The sequence below is a fragment of the Primulina tabacum genome, chromosome 14, assembly GCF_025594145.1.
Source record: "Primulina tabacum isolate GXHZ01 chromosome 14, ASM2559414v2, whole genome shotgun sequence".
In the NCBI taxonomy this organism is placed as follows: Eukaryota; Viridiplantae; Streptophyta; class Magnoliopsida; order Lamiales; family Gesneriaceae; genus Primulina; species Primulina tabacum.
The window spans coordinates 34,952,889-34,973,798 of record NC_134563.1 but is presented as its reverse complement, the minus strand read 5'-3'; the positions used below and the strand labels follow the sequence as shown (position 1 = coordinate 34,973,798).

The 20,910-nt window shown below is 36.5% G+C and overlaps 4 protein-coding genes across 8 annotated transcripts in view; 2 read left to right on the top strand and 2 right to left on the bottom strand.

Moving 5' to 3' along the window:
* Positions 1 to 571: 571 nt before the first annotated feature.
* Positions 572 to 3,131, top strand: LOC142524047 (uncharacterized). 2 transcript variants are annotated; one of them, XM_075627775.1, is made up of 3 exons: positions 572 to 1,017; positions 2,010 to 2,164; positions 2,346 to 3,131. In XM_075627775.1, the coding sequence occupies exons 1-3, from the start codon at positions 795 to 797 to the stop codon at positions 3,018 to 3,020; spliced, it is 1,053 nt and encodes a 350-aa protein (XP_075483890.1). In that variant the 5' UTR covers positions 572 to 794; the 3' UTR covers positions 3,021 to 3,131. The 2 variants fall into 2 exon arrangements, with proteins under 2 accessions (XP_075483890.1, XP_075483889.1); XM_075627774.1 differs by having other exon boundaries at positions 573 to 1,017; positions 2,343 to 3,131.
* A 138-nt stretch (positions 3,132 to 3,269) lies between these two features.
* On the bottom strand, positions 3,270 to 6,921 carry LOC142524046 (putative serine/threonine-protein kinase At1g09600). The gene is made up of 7 exons (XM_075627773.1): positions 5,949 to 6,921; positions 4,958 to 5,560; positions 4,631 to 4,858; positions 4,375 to 4,475; positions 4,156 to 4,240; positions 3,746 to 4,075; positions 3,270 to 3,662 (listed from the first exon to the last, which is right to left on the bottom strand). The coding sequence occupies exons 1-7, from the start codon at positions 6,417 to 6,419 to the stop codon at positions 3,510 to 3,512; spliced, it is 1,971 nt and encodes a 656-aa protein (XP_075483888.1). The 5' UTR covers positions 6,420 to 6,921; the 3' UTR covers positions 3,270 to 3,509.
* Positions 6,922 to 7,875: 954 nt separating this feature from the next.
* The window catches only part of LOC142525281 (11-beta-hydroxysteroid dehydrogenase B), a 65,461-nt gene continuing 52,426 nt past the window's right edge, over positions 7,876 to 20,910 (top strand). Inside the window, exons 1-6 of one of the 2 annotated variants that reach the window (XR_012815049.1) lie at positions 7,876 to 8,105; positions 8,406 to 8,598; positions 8,683 to 8,768; positions 8,855 to 8,986; positions 9,217 to 9,381; positions 9,476 to 9,913. Coding sequence is in view for 1 of the 2 variants with exons in the window: in XM_075629518.1 (XP_075485633.1) it covers positions 7,920 to 8,105; positions 8,406 to 8,598; positions 8,683 to 8,768; positions 8,855 to 8,986; positions 9,217 to 9,381; positions 9,476 to 9,754 (1,041 nt within the window). In the remaining variant the exon portion in view is untranslated. Of the gene's footprint in view, positions 8,106 to 8,405; positions 8,599 to 8,682; positions 8,769 to 8,854; positions 8,987 to 9,216; positions 9,382 to 9,475; positions 10,063 to 20,910 lie in introns of those variants that run through there. The other variant, XM_075629518.1, reaches the window with a different exon arrangement.
* LOC142524500 (uncharacterized) lies at positions 10,256 to 16,223 on the bottom strand. Of its 3 annotated transcripts, none has more exons than XR_012814908.1 (13): positions 15,869 to 16,223; positions 15,085 to 15,201; positions 14,924 to 14,950; positions 14,430 to 14,520; positions 13,676 to 13,719; positions 13,351 to 13,449; positions 12,800 to 12,857; positions 12,610 to 12,662; positions 12,353 to 12,454; positions 11,374 to 11,439; positions 11,189 to 11,267; positions 10,846 to 11,017; positions 10,256 to 10,602 (listed from the first exon to the last, which is right to left on the bottom strand). XR_012814908.1 is itself a non-coding variant. In XM_075628518.1 (13 exons), the coding sequence occupies exons 1-13, from the start codon at positions 15,992 to 15,994 to the stop codon at positions 10,540 to 10,542; spliced, it is 1,140 nt and encodes a 379-aa protein (XP_075484633.1). In that variant the 5' UTR covers positions 15,995 to 16,223; the 3' UTR covers positions 10,256 to 10,539. The 3 variants fall into 3 exon arrangements, 2 of the variants coding, with proteins under 2 accessions (XP_075484633.1, XP_075484634.1); XM_075628518.1 differs by having other exon boundaries at positions 11,146 to 11,267; XM_075628519.1 differs by lacking the exon at positions 10,256 to 10,602 and adding an exon at positions 10,609 to 10,781 and having other exon boundaries at positions 11,146 to 11,267.

The window sequence follows — 20,910 nt, the reverse complement described above, 5'->3', positions numbered from 1 at the left end:
GTTAATATAGTGTTTGATTTAATTGATTTGATTGATTAAATTTGAGATAATGTGATATTACCATTTTGTCATTGTTGAAAATATTAATAGAATATTAATAATATTATTTATTAAGGATAATATCGTAATTTTATATTATTGATTTGATTGATGTGAGATAATTATTACGAATTTGATTGATGTGAAATAAATAATTAATAATTTGATTGATCGAGATAAATAATACTTGTACAAAACAAGTGATATGATATGACTATTTATATTAGTACTTACAAGTACTTGAACCAAACAGTACCTTGGTACACACATTTAAATCTATTGTAACCCAAAATAAAGACTAATATTTGTTAATTCTTAATCATGTACCCAATCTGGTAGCAAATTATTATCTGAAACCCGAACCGATTAAGAATATTTACCCGATTCCGACTGGATACCCGAACTATCCGAAAATTGGCACCGGCTTGGGTTCAAATCGGGTCGGTCCCAACTACCCGGCCCGATTGCTAAGTTGCATCAAATTTTGAAGTACTTGGTCCCCACGCCGAGACAAACAATAATCTGAACCTTGTACCGCTCCGCTAGCTAACTTTTAGATAGCCTTACACCCGTAATCTCCACTGGAGTGTGTACGCTGTGCGAGCGAGTCAAACCCCGTCACTCTCTTTGATATTTGTATTATTCGGCTAAATTGTTCAGCATATTCTTCTCATCCTTAGCACAGAACTCGGGAAGGAGGCCAAGTTCTTTCTTTCTTTCTTTTTTGTTTGCTTTTATCTATTGATTTGACGATCATGGATCTATGGTGTGTGCAAGCTAGACGCAATGTCTTTCTCCTGAAAAATTCTTTTACGGAGAAACCCATTATTTGGAATCCCATAAACACTTCGGTGGCCTTGGATTTTAGGGTTTCGAGGAAGGAATCTTTATCCGGTTCTTGTAAGAACAGATCGGTCATAGTCAGAGCCACGGGGAAGAATAACCCAGGAAATTCCAATTCTTCGTCGTCTAATTCTGGTAAAATTTTCGATTTTTAATTTAGTTTGGCTTTTTTTTTTTCACCTCAATGTTTATCTTTTCGGTTTTGTTTGAGTTGACTTGGGAAATATACTGAAGGTTCCATCTTTGATGGTTTGATATGTTGATTTGTGCAGTAGAATTACTGCTGATTAAGTTTGAGAAAGATACTGAAATGAACTTGTGAATGCTGGGAACTGACTCTAAAGCAATTGCCTTGTGGCCATTGCAAATTCGATAGTCTAGGTAGATTTTATTTGAGATTCATATTTGCAAAAGAGGATAGCATGCATGGCACATGTGGGAAATGGAGAAAGTAATTTCAAATTTGTTTGGTTATACACTCAAGAGAATATCGTCTCAAAAGGCATATCTAAGGGGTGGTACACGCTCGTGAGTTTATAAGCTACTCTTTATGAGTTTTAATATTTGATATGTGATATTTGTTAGACAAACTCTTAGAGAAGAGTTGGACTAAGATCCTGATGCATTCTGTGCTTGTTATACTGTGAATACTTTGAAATGTACTTCAACTTTTCTCAAGTCTTGCGTGAGGTAGAAACATATTATTCTTCAAGCTTTTAACTGTGGTGGACTCGTCATATGGATTATTACTAAACGTTAGGTTGATTAATTCTGAACTAGCTAAAGATTTTTATAATATTGCTTCTATTTTGTAAGTCTACAACCAATGGATATAGTCTGTAATTAAGCTGTTTGGTGGTACTTTATTATCTATCACATGGAGGCACTAACACTAGCTGATGAAAGCTTGGTTTTTAAGTTGCTATGTTAACTAAATGAAATCAGATTATCATTTATTAGAGACATCTTTCTTCCGTTGGTACTCTATTTCTCTCTCTGAAATTTGAAGTTTTTTCCTGACTTAATAATTCTGAAGCCATGATTCTCTCATTCTTCTGTGATATTTAGTGTTACTGTGAGAAATACTATTACAAGTGCTATTCAATTTGGAGTTTTTGCATCTGTAGGAAATAGTGATCAGTCGAAAGCTGGAGGAGATGGTCCAGATGGGAAAAACCCTCCTGCTGGAAAAAACAAATCTAGTGATAATGAATCCCAGAAATCTCATGCTAAACCCTTGGATTGGAGAGAATTCAGGGCATTGCTCTACCTCCAAGAGCAGGTAGTATTGTTCTTTCTCAAAGGTTTGGTTTACCAAGACTTGTTGAAGTTTTATTCTATAGGCCTTGGCTGTGGAATTGCTTCATTTGCAGGCTTTTTTATCCAACTGGGTTTAAATTATGTAGTTTTACTATTTGAAATCATCATCTTATGGTAGGATTCATCATGTGATATTATAGCAGGCAGAAAATGCAGATTCCGCTCATAACGAAGAGAAGGCGACTTCTGGATCGGTATCTCTTCCCCTCAAATGGGCACACCCAATTTCGGCACCTGAGAATGGCTGTCTCCTAGTTGCCACAGAAAAGCTCGACGGAGTTCGCACATTTCAGAGGACTGTAATTCTTCTTCTCAGATCCGGAACAAGGAATCCGCAAGAGGGTCCATTTGGGGTTGTTATAAATCGTCCACTTCACAAAAAAATGAAACACATGAATCCCACTAATATTGAGTTAGCAACTACATTTTCAGACTGTTCTTTGCATTTCGGTGGACCCCTTGATGCAAGTATGTTTTTGATAAGAGCTGGGGAAACTACAGGACGACCCTGTTTTGAGGAGGTCATTAATGGAGTGTATTTTGGTTCTCGAAATACACTTGATGAAGCGTCAGGATTGGCGAAGAAAGGCACTCTTAAGTCTCAAGATTTCAGGTTCTTTGTGGGATATGCAGGGTGGCAGCTGGATCAATTAAGAGAGGAGATTGAATCGGATTACTGGTATGTTGCTGCTTGCAGTTCAAATATGATATTTGGTGGTTCACAGAGTTCCTCGTCTGACGGATTGTGGGAAGAGATTCTACAACTAATGGGTGGTCGTTATTCTGAATTAAGCCGCAAGCCTAAGCAAGATCTGTAGTTCGTTGAGTCAAATGATGTATTAAATCAAGAATCTTCCATGGTAATGGAAACGTCTCCTAAAATGTACAGGACTATCTTAAAAGATAAATAAATAGAGGTTTTTTCTTTCCCCGTTTCTTAAAAATTGTGTTGATGTTAATGCGTACTACCACTTATAGCACAAATTACATAACCTCTATAGGTGACAGTTGATGCGAGTTGCATCTTGCTATCATATTTATTCTGACTTTGGTGTTGAGGGAAATTTATTATTAGATATTTACATTGGCTGGTAAACATTGAAAAGATGTCAATTGTACATTGCAGTATACAACAAAAACACCTCAGCTCGAGTCGACATTCAAGGTGTACACTTTACTGCATCAGCAACACGTTCAGAAGTCTGAAACATTATTATTTTATATCTCTTCCATCTCTCTGACTCGAGTTCTTTCTTTGGCATTAATGCACCAAATCTAATGCCACTCCGTTTAGTTGTGTGTATACCTTACGAGTAATCGTAGCATTTCTTTTTGCTCTTAGCTTTGCGCACAGCTTCTTGAATTTGTTTTTCGTGTTCTTTTAACATGTCTTCCATGTTCCCTCCTGGAGGCATTAATGGCCCAGAAAAATGCATCCTGTTTCTCTTTGGTACATAACGCTGAAAATCATGGAAAGCCATTATGGATTATATTTATTATCAATACACACATATATATAAAGTTGCTAGTTTTGAGAACATACTATTGAGCCATCATCAGACGTGGAGTCAGTGCACTTTGAACGATGATTTGACAAGTCAACTGTTGACTGCAATTGAGAGCTTTGTCTTGTGAGTTGTACACCACGTCGACTAGAGCTTAATGAGCGGACAGACACAGAACGCTCTTTATCATCATCACGCATTGTTTTAGCCCATGAGTATTCTGCTGCAGCACTGGGGTGAATCACTGAATTTGAATGAGAATATCCTCTCTTTAAATCATTTCCTCTGAGTGGCGGTTCGATTGGGAAACCCGTTCCACTTTCCTCCTGCGTGTTATACTTATAACTGGTGCTCTTATTGGATTTCCCCTGTTTTTTTCCCCAAGTGACGATCAGAAAATTAAATGGAATAACAACTCCATTGAAATGTGCAACAGTCGAAACCGTACCTGTTCTTCAGGAACAGGCTTCGATTTCCTTGAATTATTGCGAGCATATTCAGCCCCTCCACCTTTAACACTATCAGCTCTTTGTCTGTATTTGATGACCAAAAACATATCGTTAAAAACAATCCTGGAATATGCTGTTTATGATGATAGAGCCTGATCTCTGGACTCTGTGTATACTTGTTCTTGAGAAAATGTAGAATAACACTTTTAGGTACTTACTTTCTTGCTTCCTCTTCTCGAATTTTCGCGTCAAGTTCCTTACTTGGAGGATACTTGGGTAAGCTAGATGGATCGCTTGGAAGAGGCTTTGATGTGAAGAACTAAACCAAGAAACAAATCCCAGAATTTGTGGAACAAGTCAGCCATAAAAACCAATGAAATTCTTGCAGAGCACAACCAAACAGAAAACTGAAGATTGTATTAGCAGCGTAGGAAGCTTAGTGATGTAAACTGATACTAGAAACATTGGTTTTACCTCACTTTTGAGGGCGGAAGAAGCAGTACCCCTGTTACGTGGATCAATTGTAAGGAGTACATCTACGAGGGCCAAAGCTGATGAAGGAAAGTCCCTGAAACTGTCAGCGAGACGGCACTTGTACAGTTTCTGTGACTTGAAGCTACTAGCATGCGGTAATTTTGTTTTCTTCCAATATTCCTCTGTTGGCGAACCACATAGCTTGAATATCTTGTGCATTTGCTCCACCTAACATAAGGATTTCATATTTTGACTTGGTGACATTTAGGTGATAAGTTCATTAAAATTTGAAATATACACATTAAAAAAAACTTCTTTGCTATATACCTCTGTTCTTCCAGGCATGATAGGCTTCCCCGCGAACAGCTCAGCAAGAATACAACCGGCGCTCCACAAATCAATTCCGGCTCCATAGTCTGTTGCACCTAGCAATAGTTCAGGAGCTCTGTACCAGAGAGTTACCACGCGACTAGTTAACGGTTGTTTCTGGCCAGGCTCGAGAAATGTAGCCAAACCAAAGTCTCCAATTTTGAGGGTTCCATTATTGTCAACCAGAAGGTTTGAACCCTTAATATCTCGATGAAGAACACCACGACTGTGGCAGTGTTTTAGTCCCCTAAACATCTGCTGCATATAACATTTAATCTGCGGTTCTGTAAATTTGACCCCGGGAGAAGCTAAAAGTCCAGCAAGATCGTGCTCCATGTACTCGAATACGAGGTACAAGCTTCCTGAAATCCTTGATGTCACCAACGCTTCAAGCTTCATAACATTTGGATGGTCCAATCTACGTAAAATACTGATCTCCCTTGCCATGAAACGAACACTCTCTGGGTCCATATTAACAAATCTGACCTTTTTCATCGCTACAATTTTGTCAGTTGTTAGGTCGCGAGCCCTGTACACACTACTGTATGTTCCTTGTCCAATCTACAAAAACAAAGCATTTTTTGGAGCATATTAGATAACCTGAATCAAGCTTCATTACCCAGATCCCACTTCATCAAAAAGAAATAAATAAATAAACATATAAACCAGGTAAGTCAGTCGAGAAAACATGGATATTTCAAGAAATTTTCTGTGCTTCACCAGTACATTTAACATATAGAACATCATAATGCTAATCTTACAAGTTACAACCGTAATCTAAGGTCAAGGATGTAATGAATTACAACTAGCACTAAATATAAACAAACATTTAATATTTTCATCAGATGCCATCATACCACATTCAGTGAAAGGGATGATTTTTCAGATAACAAATGCTGAAAATTCCGCTGTAAGTTTAGAAGTGAAATGAAGAACTTATATGACTAACTTTGTTGATTTTCTCGTAGGATTCTGCACTTCGAGGAACCCAGCCATGAATGGCCTCTCCTGCAACAGAAGCAAGCCACGATGGCCATCCTGCAGCAGCATGCTCGCCTCTGGCACCATGAGGCGTACTTTCTATTCTAGACATTCTCTGTTGCATTCCATTGACTCCTCCAAACTCTAAGGTAGAACGCCTTTGGTGCCCGTTTTTTGGCCTTTCAATGATCCTCGTTTTCCCATCATCCTCAACGTTTAAAGCTGGTGGGATACAACTCGGGTTCGATTCTAATGTTGTTTTTGATCTTGAATGAAGAGAGCCTTCATTCTTAAGGTTACCTACTCCTACTATAATCTCCTCTCCTTGCAAGGGAGCTATCATCTGTACCGAATACTTTTTGACCTCTTGTTCCTTGGCCTTTTCGTTCTCGGCAACATAATCATTCACATTTGATCCTCTTGAACAAAGGCAACCCATCTTCTCTGTAAAAATTTATTATATAATATGTACAATCACCTTCCCCAACATGAAGTTTTAGAACATATCATGGTGTCCCCAATCAGAAATCAGGAAAAAAGAACAACAATCTTGATAATTCAGCTCCTTGATTCGATCCTCTTCAAATTCAAAGCCAATAATTAGATTGCTTATAATCCCGGAAAATGAAACGTGCAAAAGGGTTCGAAATTACATACAATATTTTATTCATCAAGATGGGTTAAAAATGCTCGTATAAAGAAGATTGCAGCAGAAACAAGAAGCTTGAAATGATGAAACAATCTCAAAAGCACACATGCAGAAGGCTTTAAAGGTCAAAAGCTCAGACCAGAATCCAGCATTACAAGAAAAGGTTTTAAGAATTTCTAATCAAAGCATATATAGATACATACACAAGTATTATGTATATATATTGAACCTACCCCTAATGGATTTACAGGAGTTCAAGTTAAGGTTTGAGGTGGCCTGATGAAAGATTTGGGGTTTTCAAATTCTATTTTGGTAGTTTTGCTGGCTAATGTCGTCCAATTAAATTAATAAATAAATTAATTAATAAATATATTTCTTGTCTCTGTCTCAGGTTATTAACCATCCAACCGGGCAAGAGCCTAAAAATGAGAGGCACCATTGGTTTCCAAGGTTTTGACAAAATATTCTAAAAATTTGAATTTGTCAGAATTGAGCAGTAAACTAACGTTGTTGTACACATTTTCTTAAATGGGATTTGCTAATCACTTCATCAAATAAGATCATATTGTTCTAACAATGAAGACAAATACTTTTGAGATTTTTTCAACAGATATATTTCTTTCCTCGCCAATTTGCCGACGTGCCTCGCATTCAGACATGGGACCTACGTTGCCAGCTAAACGTATGACTTGGTATCTCAGTTCTGGAATACTAGTTCTTCCCAATCAATTTCAAATTTTATACATTCCAATTCAAAATAATTTCTTTCCTCATATTTTTCTAATCAAGGAGTAAATTCATATCAGATCGACAATGTTTAAAATGAGTTAATTAATTCGATTATGATGCACTTAATTATTAAATGTTCCCATTATTAAATCAATTATTATTCTCTTAAAATAAATCAATTATTTAAGCAACGTACAATTATAGATATATATATATAATTTCATCTGCATATTTAATCATTAGATAATTATGGTGACTTTGAGAATGACGATGTGTTTGGAAATTGGGACTGAGATTTTAGATTATATACGATCATATTTTTAATTTTAAATGAATTGAGGAAAGTAAATAAAGATAAATCATGCAGAAGTTCCAAAAGCCTCGTCCACTGAGTATTCAAAACGTTTGACATTCAGAGCAACACGTGTACACAACTCCCTTCTGCATGCAAGCATGCTGTTCCACAAAAACACTGGCATACATATTCCATTTTCCACATCTCCTTTTCAAAAGTAGTTCAATTTCTTCTTCTTGGAGAATTTCTTGAGATTTCATTTTGACATGGAACTGATCAACACTGTGCTGAATTTTTTTGTGCCACCAGCAAGCATGTTGATGCTTGCTTTTGCATGGCCGACTCTCACTTTCATCTACACCTGCGAATGGATTTACAACACATATTTCAACTCTGAAGACATGGAGAACAAGGTAGTGGTTATCACCGGAGCTTCTTCTGGGATTGGAGAGGTAAAAAAATTTAAGTCACTCCACACGCATGGATCTCAAGAAGCTGTAATTAAATGTCGGAATTTGAAGCTTGTATTCAAGAAATGATTATGATACAGCTTTGCATGCATCTATTTGTTGTGATAGATTAATTTTAAGTACCCCAGGAAGGGAAACAGAGGTCGACCAGTTTCTTTCCCAAAAAACATTAATTTTCTTCCCATGATATATTCAAACCATCCACTCTCCTTTCTCATTATCCTGGATTCTTGGTGTATCACACACCAACAGAATGAAGTTTGATGATCTTTGCAATTGCAGCAAATCGCTTATCAATATGCAAAGAGGGGCGCGAACCTGGTATTGGTGGCACGAAGAGAGAACCGGTTGTGGGGAATAAGCGAGAACGCGACAAGGCTGGGGGCACATAATGTGTTGATAACGGCTGCTGATGTAGTGAAAGAAGATGATTGTCGGAGATTTATCAGTGAAACCATTAACTATTATGGCCGTAGTAAGAATCGACAAATTGTTATTCCATTCCTGCTATCATTTTTCTTGCATGTTAATTTGGTACACCCTTTCTGTCATCTTGCAGTTGATCATCTAGTGAATACAGCAAGTTTAGGACACACTTTCTACTTTGAGGAAGCTACGGACTCGGGCGTCTTTCCCATTTTAATGGTATATACGAGAACTAGTTTGATCTTTTGTCGGATAGATCATAGATCACAACAATGTTTGATATCTAAACTTTGGTCCGTTTTCAGGACATTAACTTTTGGGGTAATGTGTATCCAACTTATGTAGCGCTTCCGTACTTACGGGAAAGCAATGGTCGCATTGTGGTGAATGCCTCGGTCGAGAATTGGTTGCCTTTGCCGAGGATGAGCTTGTACTCTGTGAGTAGATAATTTACTATCAAATCTATATTACATGGTGAAATACATTCGGTGCAGTAATATATGGTTATAGAATATATCTTATATGTGTACATTTTTCTCATGCGAAGCCCACATCTTTTATGTGCAATCCGAATAACATAGAACCTGAAGCGGATTCTTTCCAACTTAATTTTATGCTTTCTTTGGTTAGCAACACTTGCCAATTTTCTTTATGTTTGCATTGATAGGCTGCTAAGTCGGCGCTCATAAACTTTTACGAGACACTGAGGTTTGAAGTGAGGGAAGAGGTCGGTATTACAGTTGCAACACATGGTTGGATCGGAACTGAAATGACCAGAGGTAAATTCATGGTGGAGGAAGGGGCAGAGATGCAGTGGAAGGAAGAAAGAGAAGTAAGTTTCTTTGTTGAGCCATCCATCTTCATGTGTACATACTCGGCCTAAAAATGAGCAATCTTGAATAGCTAGTCTAATTTTCGTTTATAAGGTACACGCATCTGGTGGACCCGTGGAGGAGTTTGCGAAGCTTATTGTTTCTGGGGCGTGCAGAGGGGATCCATATGTGAAGTATCCCAGCTGGTACGACATATTCTTTTTGTACAGAGTCTTTGCACCAAAAGTGCTGTTCTGGACTTTCAGCTTTCTTTTGACGACTGCGGGTGCACGAAAAACTTCCTTCATCGGAACTGGAAGGCCGTTGCTAGAGGGATCCCCTTCAAGAAGATTTACCGGAAGCCCTCCAGTGACCTTATCCCAAGTCTTTTAGATCCAGCAGAAAATGGAGTGAATGAATATTATCACAATCTTTACATGTGGTTTTCTGTTCTGTCACTCGTTCTTTACTTGTAGCAGAACTCTGGAGTGAGAAATGGAATAATGCCTGGACATCGTTTGTTATTGAGTTGAATAAACAAACATCAGGTGTGTGGGTGGTGATTTGCGAAATGCGTGGAATCAAAGGGAGATGACCACCTCTTTGAAACCAACAATTTATAGAATCTGATAATTAATATTTTGAAAATATTGAGTTTCATGTATTTAGTATCAAATTTTATTGCTTTTACTTAGCTTGGCCCCCCTTCTGAATCACGAGTGGAAAAAGATTGAAAATTTCATGTTTAGATGTATACACATGTTCTTCAATTTTTTTTTTTAATTCAAATCTGATCCCATAATAATCTTCGATTATTTTTTTTGAATGCTCGGTGAGAAGAGTATAAATCAATAAGAACTAAACGAAGATGAATAATCAAGGAATCGTGGCATAGATTGGAAATAATTCTCAAACACCAACTAAAATGAAAGTGATTGTAATACAGGTACAAATGATGCCCTGGTACCAGGCTGAATACCCGCTTCCTTTTCTTCTACTTACTCTTAACTCGTATATCCAAAAATGGCTTCAAGTAAATGCAACTTCGAAACCAACTATATGCTGCAATCTATCATGCTTCATTCCAACAGAAAATTGTTACACATCTACAAAAATGTGGACATACCGCGCTTCAACTCAATTCAATAAATGAACAAATCATGGCAGCATCCTAATTCCTAAAATCCTTGGAACGAGAATGAAAGAATTCTAAAAAGCCCGTCTGGATTGTCAGCATGTACCTGAAACAAAGCAGTTTTTTAACTGTTATATCCTCGCATAACCATCGAGAAGGGATATAGGGGCAGATGCTTTGGCTGATGGAGCATTTTTTCTGTCTTCTTTTGCGGGAGGACCGGCCGGTTGGGGTCTTCGTCAAACCTCCCGTCTAGACACGTAGGTGCGAAGTTCGAACGTAGATCTTTGAAGATGAAAAGAATTTCAATTTTCGGATCATAAGGTTGAAAAGACGAGAAAGTACATACCCAGTGGCCAGCATCTTCGAGAACATGCATTTCAACTCCACCTCCCTCTTCAGCTGCTTGTTCCTCAGCGACATGAATCCTACGAAGGTCTTCCAGGGCCCATCTGTGCAAGCTCCTTTCTGCTTTCAGAAAATTAATATGTACACCCCGAGGCACTTCTTCCACAATTTTCCTGCATTTATGATGATGACAATAGTAGGTTTAGCAGCTGTAAGATTCACTAATACGTGAGATTGAAAAGAAAGTAACATGCAGACACAGGCATTATTTATTCTTTCTTAAGTTCGGAGGAAAACTGACCACATATTTGTCTCTTCATATGATTGATACATCTCTGAAATACCTTTGAGATCAAATACCCACGAGAAGCTTGATAATGATGATCCATTAATTGGAGTCTGCCGAAGATTTGTTACCACCCACTGCGATGGAATAAAAGGGGCATAAAAAAAAACTGGTTATGGAATAGTGAGAGATGCAATTCAAATATTTAATATTCATATGTCTAGTACACAGCATACAACAAACCTGTGCCACGTCATTTGAGAAGCCGGTCTGAACAAGAGCATCCATGACGCCTAGTTTGGAAGAGACCTTCCTTGAATAATAATGTGAGTGAACATAAAGTTGTACCAAAAGTTCAATAAAAAAATGAGTGCCTCATAAATTCCAGAAAGATGGCAAAGGAAAAGTACATCACTAAAACTGCGATGGATGACACCACCCACGTTAAATCATTGCATACAAGGAATCAAAAGTTGAAATGTTGTTCTGTAAAGAAACACAATCATATGCAAATGGATGTGACCTAGTAAAGCAGATCGTAGCCTATATGCTGAGGCTAACTCAAAAACACATACGGACAGGTTAACTACAAATTAGATATAGTTTTCTTTCTCGTCCTTATAAATATTCTGCTATATATTTATTTATTCCACCGAGGTTCTATAATTGAATCCATGTCTCGTTCAAAGCCATATCATTACTGCTACAGAGTAGGCTCGGCCTTTGAGAAGCAGAGGAATAAATTAGGCGCATAGCCGCATTGCTGAAAACACAAAACATACAGATGGAATAGTAATCACTACAAAATGTTCCATGTGTTCTAATTGAGATGTCTTCCATGGAAATAGGATTACTGTAGTTAAATGTTTCTCGTTTAAATTATCTCACAAGAAAAATCTTTAAATGAAATTCAAAATATAAAACGCATGATCCGAGAGAATTAAAATTGATCTGATACTCATGCAACCATCTCTTTTCTACTCTCTTCTCTCAGTTCAATGTGAAACATGATGCTTTTAGTATAATATGAAATATAATGACTTGCGTACTAAAAGGCATTCTCAATCTTTTTCAAGTGAATTTGAAATTACAATCATAGCTAAACTCATTGAGCATGAAGAAAAAATATGGTAAATAAACCAAATCTTTGGTTTTACAAATCAAATGGAGAAACAAAAAGAGGAAAGGAGAAGTAAATAAGTTCAGCCAATAAACAATGTACCTCCTTTGGCAATGTACTTAAAAAAGAGATGAGTTCAGCGGGATGGTCATCTCCATCTGCACCAGCTCGTACATTTCCAGGAGTAGCATCTAAAACCCAGACCTGAAATGAAATCAGCAACAACATCCAGAAAATATTGACAAAGGAAAGTGTGAACTTGACAGCGATCCATCATCCTGAAGAAACTACTATGCTCAATCTATGTCTCTGCAACTGATTTCAACTAAAAAGATAGACAAGAAAAATCCAAAACTTACTCTAACAGGTCGAGCAAGAGGTTTTGCAACCTGATCCACCATACTCAAGGCAACTGCAGGGGAAAAAATAGGAAAATGACCAATGAGATATCATGCATCGCTCTGTTCTAATGTAGTAAAAAGATCACTGAAGAAGACGCATCCTGATAATCATCTATGAATTAGCTATTAAAAATGAAGACTATGCTACCTTTTCCGCCAAAGCTATGACCAACTACCACTCGAGGAGTAAGCCTCATCTGACCAAGCTAGTCGACATAACAAATGAGGATAATTAGAAGAAAGAACCATAAGGAAACCAACTTCATTCTCTGTCATCTAGATGGACAAAATAGAGGGTCAAATAGTTTATTAAATAATGATTCTACATGGAAAGCAGGTAACTTGAGCAGGTAAATTATTCTGCTATTGATTCTAAGGTGGAGCCAGATTCAAAGTCACAATAGAAATGGTTGCAATCTTAATGTCTCGGAAGTTGCATTTAGGCAAAAAATTTCATGCTTCTAGCCTGCTACTTAACGTGGAAGGAAAGACGAAAAACTTCCTGACATATGAAATTGTTTGAATTTAAATAAGCCACAGTGTTGCTTACCATTTGGATACCAATGAACATAGAAAAATACAAGAGAAAAGAGATAAGACAAAGTATCTCTGTGTGCCTACCATAGACGCCAGATTACGTAATTAAAAAGTAAATGAAGCAACCCACATAAAATAAAACTAATTTTGTGAAATGCATACTAGCTTTAAAACGTCAAGAGCAGCTGAAGCAACAGAATGGGGCCCCCTTTTCTTCAGGGATGCTGAATCACCATGACAGCGCAGGTCTACCAGGAGAAACTGCGCAATAAATAAATATATATATAGAGTAAGCTTTGAGTTAACATAATGATTAACATGCTTAGAAGTATGCAGCACCTTCACATTTACCTTCAAAATAATGGAAAACAATTCAAACGGTCGCATCATATACTTGAAGCATTGATATCTTTTAAGCTATTTTGTCAAAATAAAAAGGTACATATATAAACTCAATCGAAAAACGTGAAATGCATCATTGACGTACTTGCCATTTAGGGAACTCTTTGGCCAATCTTCGCGCAAAAGTACCTGTCAATATTATCATAAGTTGTGTTTAGGATAAGTTATAACAAAGTTACATGAATTTTAAAACATCACTTATCTTATATGAAAAGGATGATGTAAAGATTGAGATCACGCAGGTGTGCATGTATTCAGACATGAGTTATGCCTTCATAGGAAAATGCAAATTCATCCTCAAGCAACTTCCAGATAAACATACATTTGCTTATTAACTGGCTGTCCGTCTCTATAATCTCCCTGACTCCACCACTCAAATACAAAATTAATGGTACATCATTTGTAAAGAAAAATTTCATTTGCCCATTGAATTTTTTTATGCCCCAGCTTTCAAGTACTAAGACATTGTAGATAACACGCACTGAGAGTCATAAAAGCAACATAAGGATCTCGATTTTCCTAACTTTCCTTAAAGAATTATTGTTTTCATAAATACACGTAAATACACAAAAAATTGAAGATAGACATATTAAATCAGAACATTTCAAGTATTTGTTAACTTGTTAAGCCATACGTCTAGAATTTGGACTATTTGGTATCCCTTTCAACAAATTCCTAGCCAGCAACTTTCATCTGATAGTGAGATAAATAAAACAGCAAAATAAAATGAGACTACCTGATGGTCGAGATTAAACAACCTAACATTTCACTATCTAAAAATCTGAGTGAAGTATTGGCTTCCAAATAATTTCTACTCTAAGTAAAAGATTATTACCCACCCCAATTTTTCCTGCAACCTAAAATGCCATGTAAAAGAACAGCAGTTGGAGGTTCAGGAGCTGATTTGTCCGAGATGTAACTCCACCTCACCTGTGTATCAAAAGGTCAAGGGCCCAATCACAACAAATCGTGCCAATAAATTTTACAAATAGCTTCAGACACTGTAGCTTCCCACAATTAATCCAGAAAGCATAGACACTACACTTACAACCTTCATCATGCATATTCACCATCACTAATATATTCCATTGCTACCCAGGATGAGCTTTTTAAATGAGAAGAAACCAAACAATATAAAGAGTTAAAAATACTGGTATATGGTAATGAAATATCAAATAGAAAAAAACCTTTCAAAACGGCAAAATTTTTATTATTCTCATTTGTGTCAGTCACATAAAGAATGAACTCTCCGAAGAGGGGGTTATAGACAGGAGCATATTAATGCTATGACATAAAAATTTCAAGAGAAGATGAAAAACCACAGGGGACTCACATCGGCGCCTTGGACAAGATCATACGCCTGCAGAAAGAAATGGCCCCATAAGCTCAAATAATTTAAATCATAATTATTAGCAGAATAAAAAAAAATTCATGGAACTCTATTAAACACATCTCTTCCAGGCGGAATTCCAGATATGATATGCTGATTCTTACCAAAATGTCAGCAGGCTTTAAGACAATGCTTCTATCCGCTCGCTTCTCATCTAGATACGACATTTGAATGCTACAATAGGTTGACTCTCTTCTACAGTGGTTCAGCCTGACTTGCGACTGTGAGATACAAATTAAGTCAACGACAAGTAAAATTTACAAATTCAAATGAAAAACCACAAGATGCAATTAGAAAATATGTATTTAAAGATTAGGTATATGTTTACAAACACGGTGCCTCATTTTCAGAGAACTGTCTGATAAGGATGCCATTTCCAGTCCCCCAAGGCTCTAACCCAGAGTGGAGTTAAAAATCCGAGCAAATGTTAGCACATAAATTACCATTTTCATCCAGCTTGCCTACGACAGACCATTTAATTCAAAGTGGACAATCGAAAGGTTCTTTTAATTTAAGTGTACTGAGAAGTATACTAAGATTGTTGAAACGAAATTTTCCTTCCATCCACCCCTGAGCTTCAACCTCCAACCTCTTCATATACATTTCTTTCTACCGTTCAATATTTTAAAAATTACACATGCACAAGAGCAATAATGCACCGCGTTCTAAAGCATAGCTACACACGTTACACCTTAAAAGTAAAACAGCAGAAACAATCAATCTAAAATCTCAAGGCAGCACACACGAAAGGAAATAAGAGAGATCACCAGCCACTTAGATAAAGACTGAAGGTTCTACATAACTATAAACCATGAACCTAAAGCTGATAAAGAAGAGCTGCATTGGGCACATAGTCGTGATATTCGTGAACAGAAAATGTGAAATAACCTGGCCAAAAGGCCTGAACGTCGTGATTTTCACCAGTCTCGGATCCACCGGTGATGCGAAACGTTGCCGATTATCTCGAATTCGACTATGGCGACAAGAAACATTCGATAGGGCGGGGACAGACATTTAATTCAATGATGAAGAAAACCCCGACCACCAAAAAGATGAGAAATTGACAGAATATGGAGAAAATAGGTGGCGGGATCAGATTCAGGGGGAAAATGGGTAACGAGAAAAAGAGGAGGAGCGGAGATATCGAAGAAAGCTTTCTGAGTTGGACTCTCTCTCTCCCTGTCCGCCAGAGAATAAGTATAACGAGCGGAAAAAGACACTCAATTTGTATGCCGCGTATGTGGCCGACCGAAATTTTTTAAGCTGTTTCTGAATTGAATTGAAGGCCTTTGCTGTTAAAAAATAAAAATATACGATAAAAAGTAAAAATATTAAATTCTCAAAATTTATCAAACTATACACTTTATAATATTTTTCTCTCTACTCAATTGTATCAAATCTTTACAAATAGAGATCTATTTATATGATTTCTTTGGAAAACAATCCAAAAACAATTTCATCATTACATACATCATCACACACTAATTTTCAATATTCAACACCTAATTTTACCTAATTTTCAACATTCAACATTATAATTTTCAACACAAATATTTTTCATATTTTCAACACTCCCCCTTGTGATGATGATCATGATACGATGATGTCTTCATTACGTGATTTTGTACTGCCTCGTTAAAAACCTTACTAGAAAAAACCATTGGGATAAAAACCATAGTAAGGGAAAAAGAGTACAGTCACGTAAACTCCCTCTCATGTTGATATGAACAATTTCACAAATTTCGTAGATTGCGCATCCCAATATTATATATGTGCTTTCTGAAAATTGTCGTAGGAAGTGCCTTTGTGAAGAGATCTGATGAGATTCCACTTGATTGAATGTGATGAACATCAATACATTTATTCTTCTCAAGCTCCTTGGTGAATGCGAAGAACTTAGGAGGAATATGTTTAGTTCTATCGCTTTTTATGTATCCTTCTTTCATTTGAGCTACACATGCAGCATTATCTTCATATAGTATCAGAGGCTTCTCGTCGAATGATAATCCACATGAGATTTGGATATGTTGGCTCATTGATTTTAACCACACACATTCACGGCTTGCTTCATGTAGTGCAATAATCTCGGCATGATTTGATGAAGTTGTTACAAGCGTTTGTTTCTGTGAACGCCAAGAAATTGCAGTGCCTCCACGAGTAAATACATATCCAGTTTGGGAACGTGCCTTGTGTGGATCAGATAAGTATCCAGCATCGGCATAACCAATTATACTTGGATTAGCATCTTTTGAATACAAAAGTCCCAAGTCTGTTGTTCCTCGTAGATAACGGAATATATGTTTAATTCCGTTCCAGTGCCTCTTTGTTGGATATGTGCTAAATCTTTCCAACAAATTTACGGCAAAAGATATATCAGGCCTTGTACAATTTGTAAGATATATAAGGGCACCGATAGCACTTAGATATGATACTTCTGGACCAAGAATATCTCCATCATCTTCACATGGACGGAATGGATTCTTTTCTATGTTTAATGATCTAACAACCATTGGAGTACTTAAAGGATTTGATTTATCCATATTAAAACGTTTAAGGATCTTTTCTGTATAATTTGTCTGGTGAACAAATATTCCACATTCTTTTTGTTCAATTTGTAAACCCAGACAATACTTGGTTTTTCCAAGATCCTTCATTTCAAATTCTTCCTTCAAGTATGACACAACTTCTTGAATTTCCTTATTCGTTCCAATGATGTTTAAATCATCAACATATACAGCAATAATTAGGCATCCGAATGTTGTTTTCTTAATGAAAACACAAGGGCGTATTGAATTATTTACATATCCCTTTTTCATCAAGTGATCACTTAGTCGATTATACCACATTCGACCAGATTGCTTTAACCCATATAATGATCTTTGTAATTTCATAGAATAACATTCTCTGGGTTTTGAACTTTGTGCTTCAGGCATCTTAAATCCTTCAGGGATTTTCATATATATATTACTATCAAGTGATCCATATAAGTAAGCTGTAACAACATCCATAAGACGCATTTCTAAATTTTCAAATACCGCCAAGCTAATCAAATACCGAAACATAATTGCATCTATCACGGGAGAATACGTTTCTTCATAATCAATTCCAGGCCTTTGAGAAAAACCTTGCGCAACAAGTCGAGCTTTATATCTTACTATTTCATTTTTCTCATTTCGCTTTCGAATAAAAACCCATTTGTATCCAACAGGTTTTACACCTTCAGGTGTAAGGACTATAGGTCCAAAAACATTTTGTTTATTTAGCGAATCCAATTCAACCTGGATGACTTCTTTCCATTTTATCCAATAATGCCGATTTTTACATTCACCAAAAGATTTTGGTTCATGATCTTCATTATTTTTTATGATGTCAATTGCCACATTATAAGAAAAATATATTATCAATTTCTTCTATATCTTTTCGGTTCCATATTTTTTCAGTATTAATATAATTGATAGAGATTTCATGATTCTCGTCAGTTTGTGGTTCTGACAGAACATTTTCATCATCATGTGTTTCTTCAGGAACACCATTCTCTATTTTGTGATCATCATGTGTTTCTTCAGGAACGTCATTCTTTATTTTGTGATCATCGTGTTTCTCTATGAATTTTTTTTTTCGAGGATTTTTATCCTTGGAACCGACTGGCCTTCCACGCTTCAGGCGTTTAATGACAGCATGAGTATCTTCAATTTGTTTCTTCGGAATTTCAATTCGAGCAGGGGCATTTGCAGCATATATATATGATTTAGTTACCCCTTTTGTGTCTGCAAATGCATCTGGTATTTGATTTGCTATTCTTTGCAAGTGCACAATTTGCTGTACATCTTTTTCACATTGTTTTGTTCTTGGATCCAGATAGTAACAATGATGATACATACCATGTAATTTCTTTTTCGGTATGTTTCTGTTCTCCCCCTAACATTGGGAAGACTTTCTCATTAAAATGACAATCAGCAAAACGTGTTGTGAACACGTCGCCTGTCTGAGAATCAAAATATCGAATGATTGATGGACTATCATAACCGATATAAATTCCAACCTTTCTTTGATGTCCCATTTTCTTTCGTTGCAGTGGTGCAATAGGCACATACACCATACATCCAAAAATTCTCAGATGAGAAATGTCTGGTTCTTTACCAAATGCAAGCTGCAATGGTGAGTAGTTATGATATGCACTTGGTCTGATGCGAATTGATGAAGCAGCATGTAAATTGCATGTCCTCATATAGAAATAGGGAGCTTTGTTTTCATAATCATTGGTCTAGCAATCATTTGCAGACGTTTAATCAATGATTCAGCCAATCCATTTTGTGTATGTACATGAGCAACATGATGCTCAACAATGATTCCCATAGACATACAATAATCATTGAAAGTTTGGGAAGTAAATTCACCAGCATTATCAAGTCTAATTTTCTTGATTGTATAATCGTAAAATTGATTCCTCAATTTTATTATTTGAGCAAGTAATATTGCAAATGCAACATTTCGAGTTGACAATAAACATACATGTGACCATATGCTGGAGGCATCAATCAATATCATAAAGTATCTGAATGGTCCACATGGTGGATGGATTGGTCCACAAATATCACCCTGAATACGTTCAAGAAACATTGGTGATCCAGTTTGGATTTTGGCTGGTGGTGGTCTTATAAAAAGTTTTCCAAGAGAACATGCTTTACATTGAAACTTATTATTCTGAAAGATCTTCTTGTATTTCAGCGGATGACCATGTGTATTTTCTATAATTCTTCGCATCATTGTTGAACCAGGATGTCCTAATCGATCATGACAATTGGTTAATATTGAAGAATTATCAACTATCATGTTTGATTCAATGGGACTTATATGTGTATAATGCAATCCCGTAAGGAGCATTGGTTGTTTTTCAATCACATATTTCTTTCCTGATTTATATGTGATAAGACACATATACTTCTCATTCCCTTCATTCATTGTTTGAGTATCATAACAATGGGAATATATATCATTAAAACTCAACAAATTTCTTTTCGATTGTGGTGAATATAAAGCATCATTGATAAAAAAATTTGAACTATTAGGTAACAAAAATTGTGCTTTACCACATCCTTTAATCAAGTCTACAGGACCTGATATTGTATTCACCGTTGGTTTTGTTGGTTTTAGTTCCAAGAAATATCTTTTATCTCGGAGGATAGTGTGCGTTGTACCACTATCGGGTATGCAAACTTCAGCTTTGCTCATAGCATTTTCCATATTTGAACTTCAAAAAAAATATGCAATGAAATAAAATTACTGACAATACATATGTAAATATAACACATATCATAATTGTACAATAAAACATTATTATATGAATACATGAAAAATAAATTATTGTACATTTATATTCTACCATTATATTGTTCATTTTCAGAGAAATCATTGAGAAAATCTGTAGCATCAATATTGTTCATTTTTATCCCACCAACATATTGATCATTTCCAGATAAATCATTCATAAAATCAGCAGCATCAAAATGAGTTGAATCACTCAAACGGTCACTTCGTTCAGTGAAGTTGGTCTCTTTTTCTTTCCCCTTTATCGATTCTTTATAGGGCTTGCAAAGGTGCTCAGGGGCTCGACAAATACGAGACCAATGTCCTGGAGTGCCGCATCTTAAACAAGAACTTTCAAATCTTTTCGAATGATTTTCATTAACACTCATGTTCTCATGATGCCTTTTCTGTGGATGGTTCGTGATGCCCTTTTGAGATGAGTTATAAAAATAACTATCTCTATTGTTTTCAAAACCACGGCCTCGACCACGACCACGACCAATTCCACGTCCACGTCCACGACCACGACCTCGACCTCGACCTCGACCAAAACCTTGTCTCTGGATTTGATTTTGGTTTCCAGGTTTAAATTCATTTTTATTCACAGCATTTACTTCTGGAAA

Coding starts and splice junctions, on each gene's coding strand:
- LOC142524046 (XM_075627773.1), bottom strand. CDS start 6,419: ATGGGTTGCCTTTGTTCAAGAGGATCAAATGTGAATGATTATGTTGCC. Junction 4,859..4,957: donor TCATGCCTGGAAGAACAGAG/GTATATAGCAAA, acceptor TCCTTATGTTAG/GTGGAGCAAATGCACAAGAT. Junction 4,476..4,630: donor CTTCCGCCCTCAAAAGTGAG/GTAAAACCAATG, acceptor TTCTTGGTTTAG/TTCTTCACATCAAAGCCTCT.
- LOC142524047 (XM_075627774.1), top strand. CDS start 795: ATGGATCTATGGTGTGTGCAAGCTAGACGCAATGTCTTTCTCCTGAAA. Junction 1,018..2,009: donor TTCTTCGTCGTCTAATTCTG/GTAAAATTTTCG, acceptor TTGCATCTGTAG/GAAATAGTGATCAGTCGAAA. Junction 2,165..2,342: donor TGCTCTACCTCCAAGAGCAG/GTAGTATTGTTC, acceptor GTGATATTATAG/CAGGCAGAAAATGCAGATTC.
- LOC142524500 (XM_075628518.1), bottom strand. CDS start 15,994: ATGTCTGTCCCCGCCCTATCGAATGTTTCTTGTCGCCATAGTCGAATT. Junction 13,720..14,429: donor AGGTTGCAGGAAAAATTGGG/GTGGGTAATAAT, acceptor TAATATTGACAG/GTACTTTTGCGCGAAGATTG. Junction 10,603..10,845: donor TCGAAGATGCTGGCCACTGG/GTATGTACTTTC, acceptor GCTTTGTTTCAG/GTACATGCTGACAATCCAGA.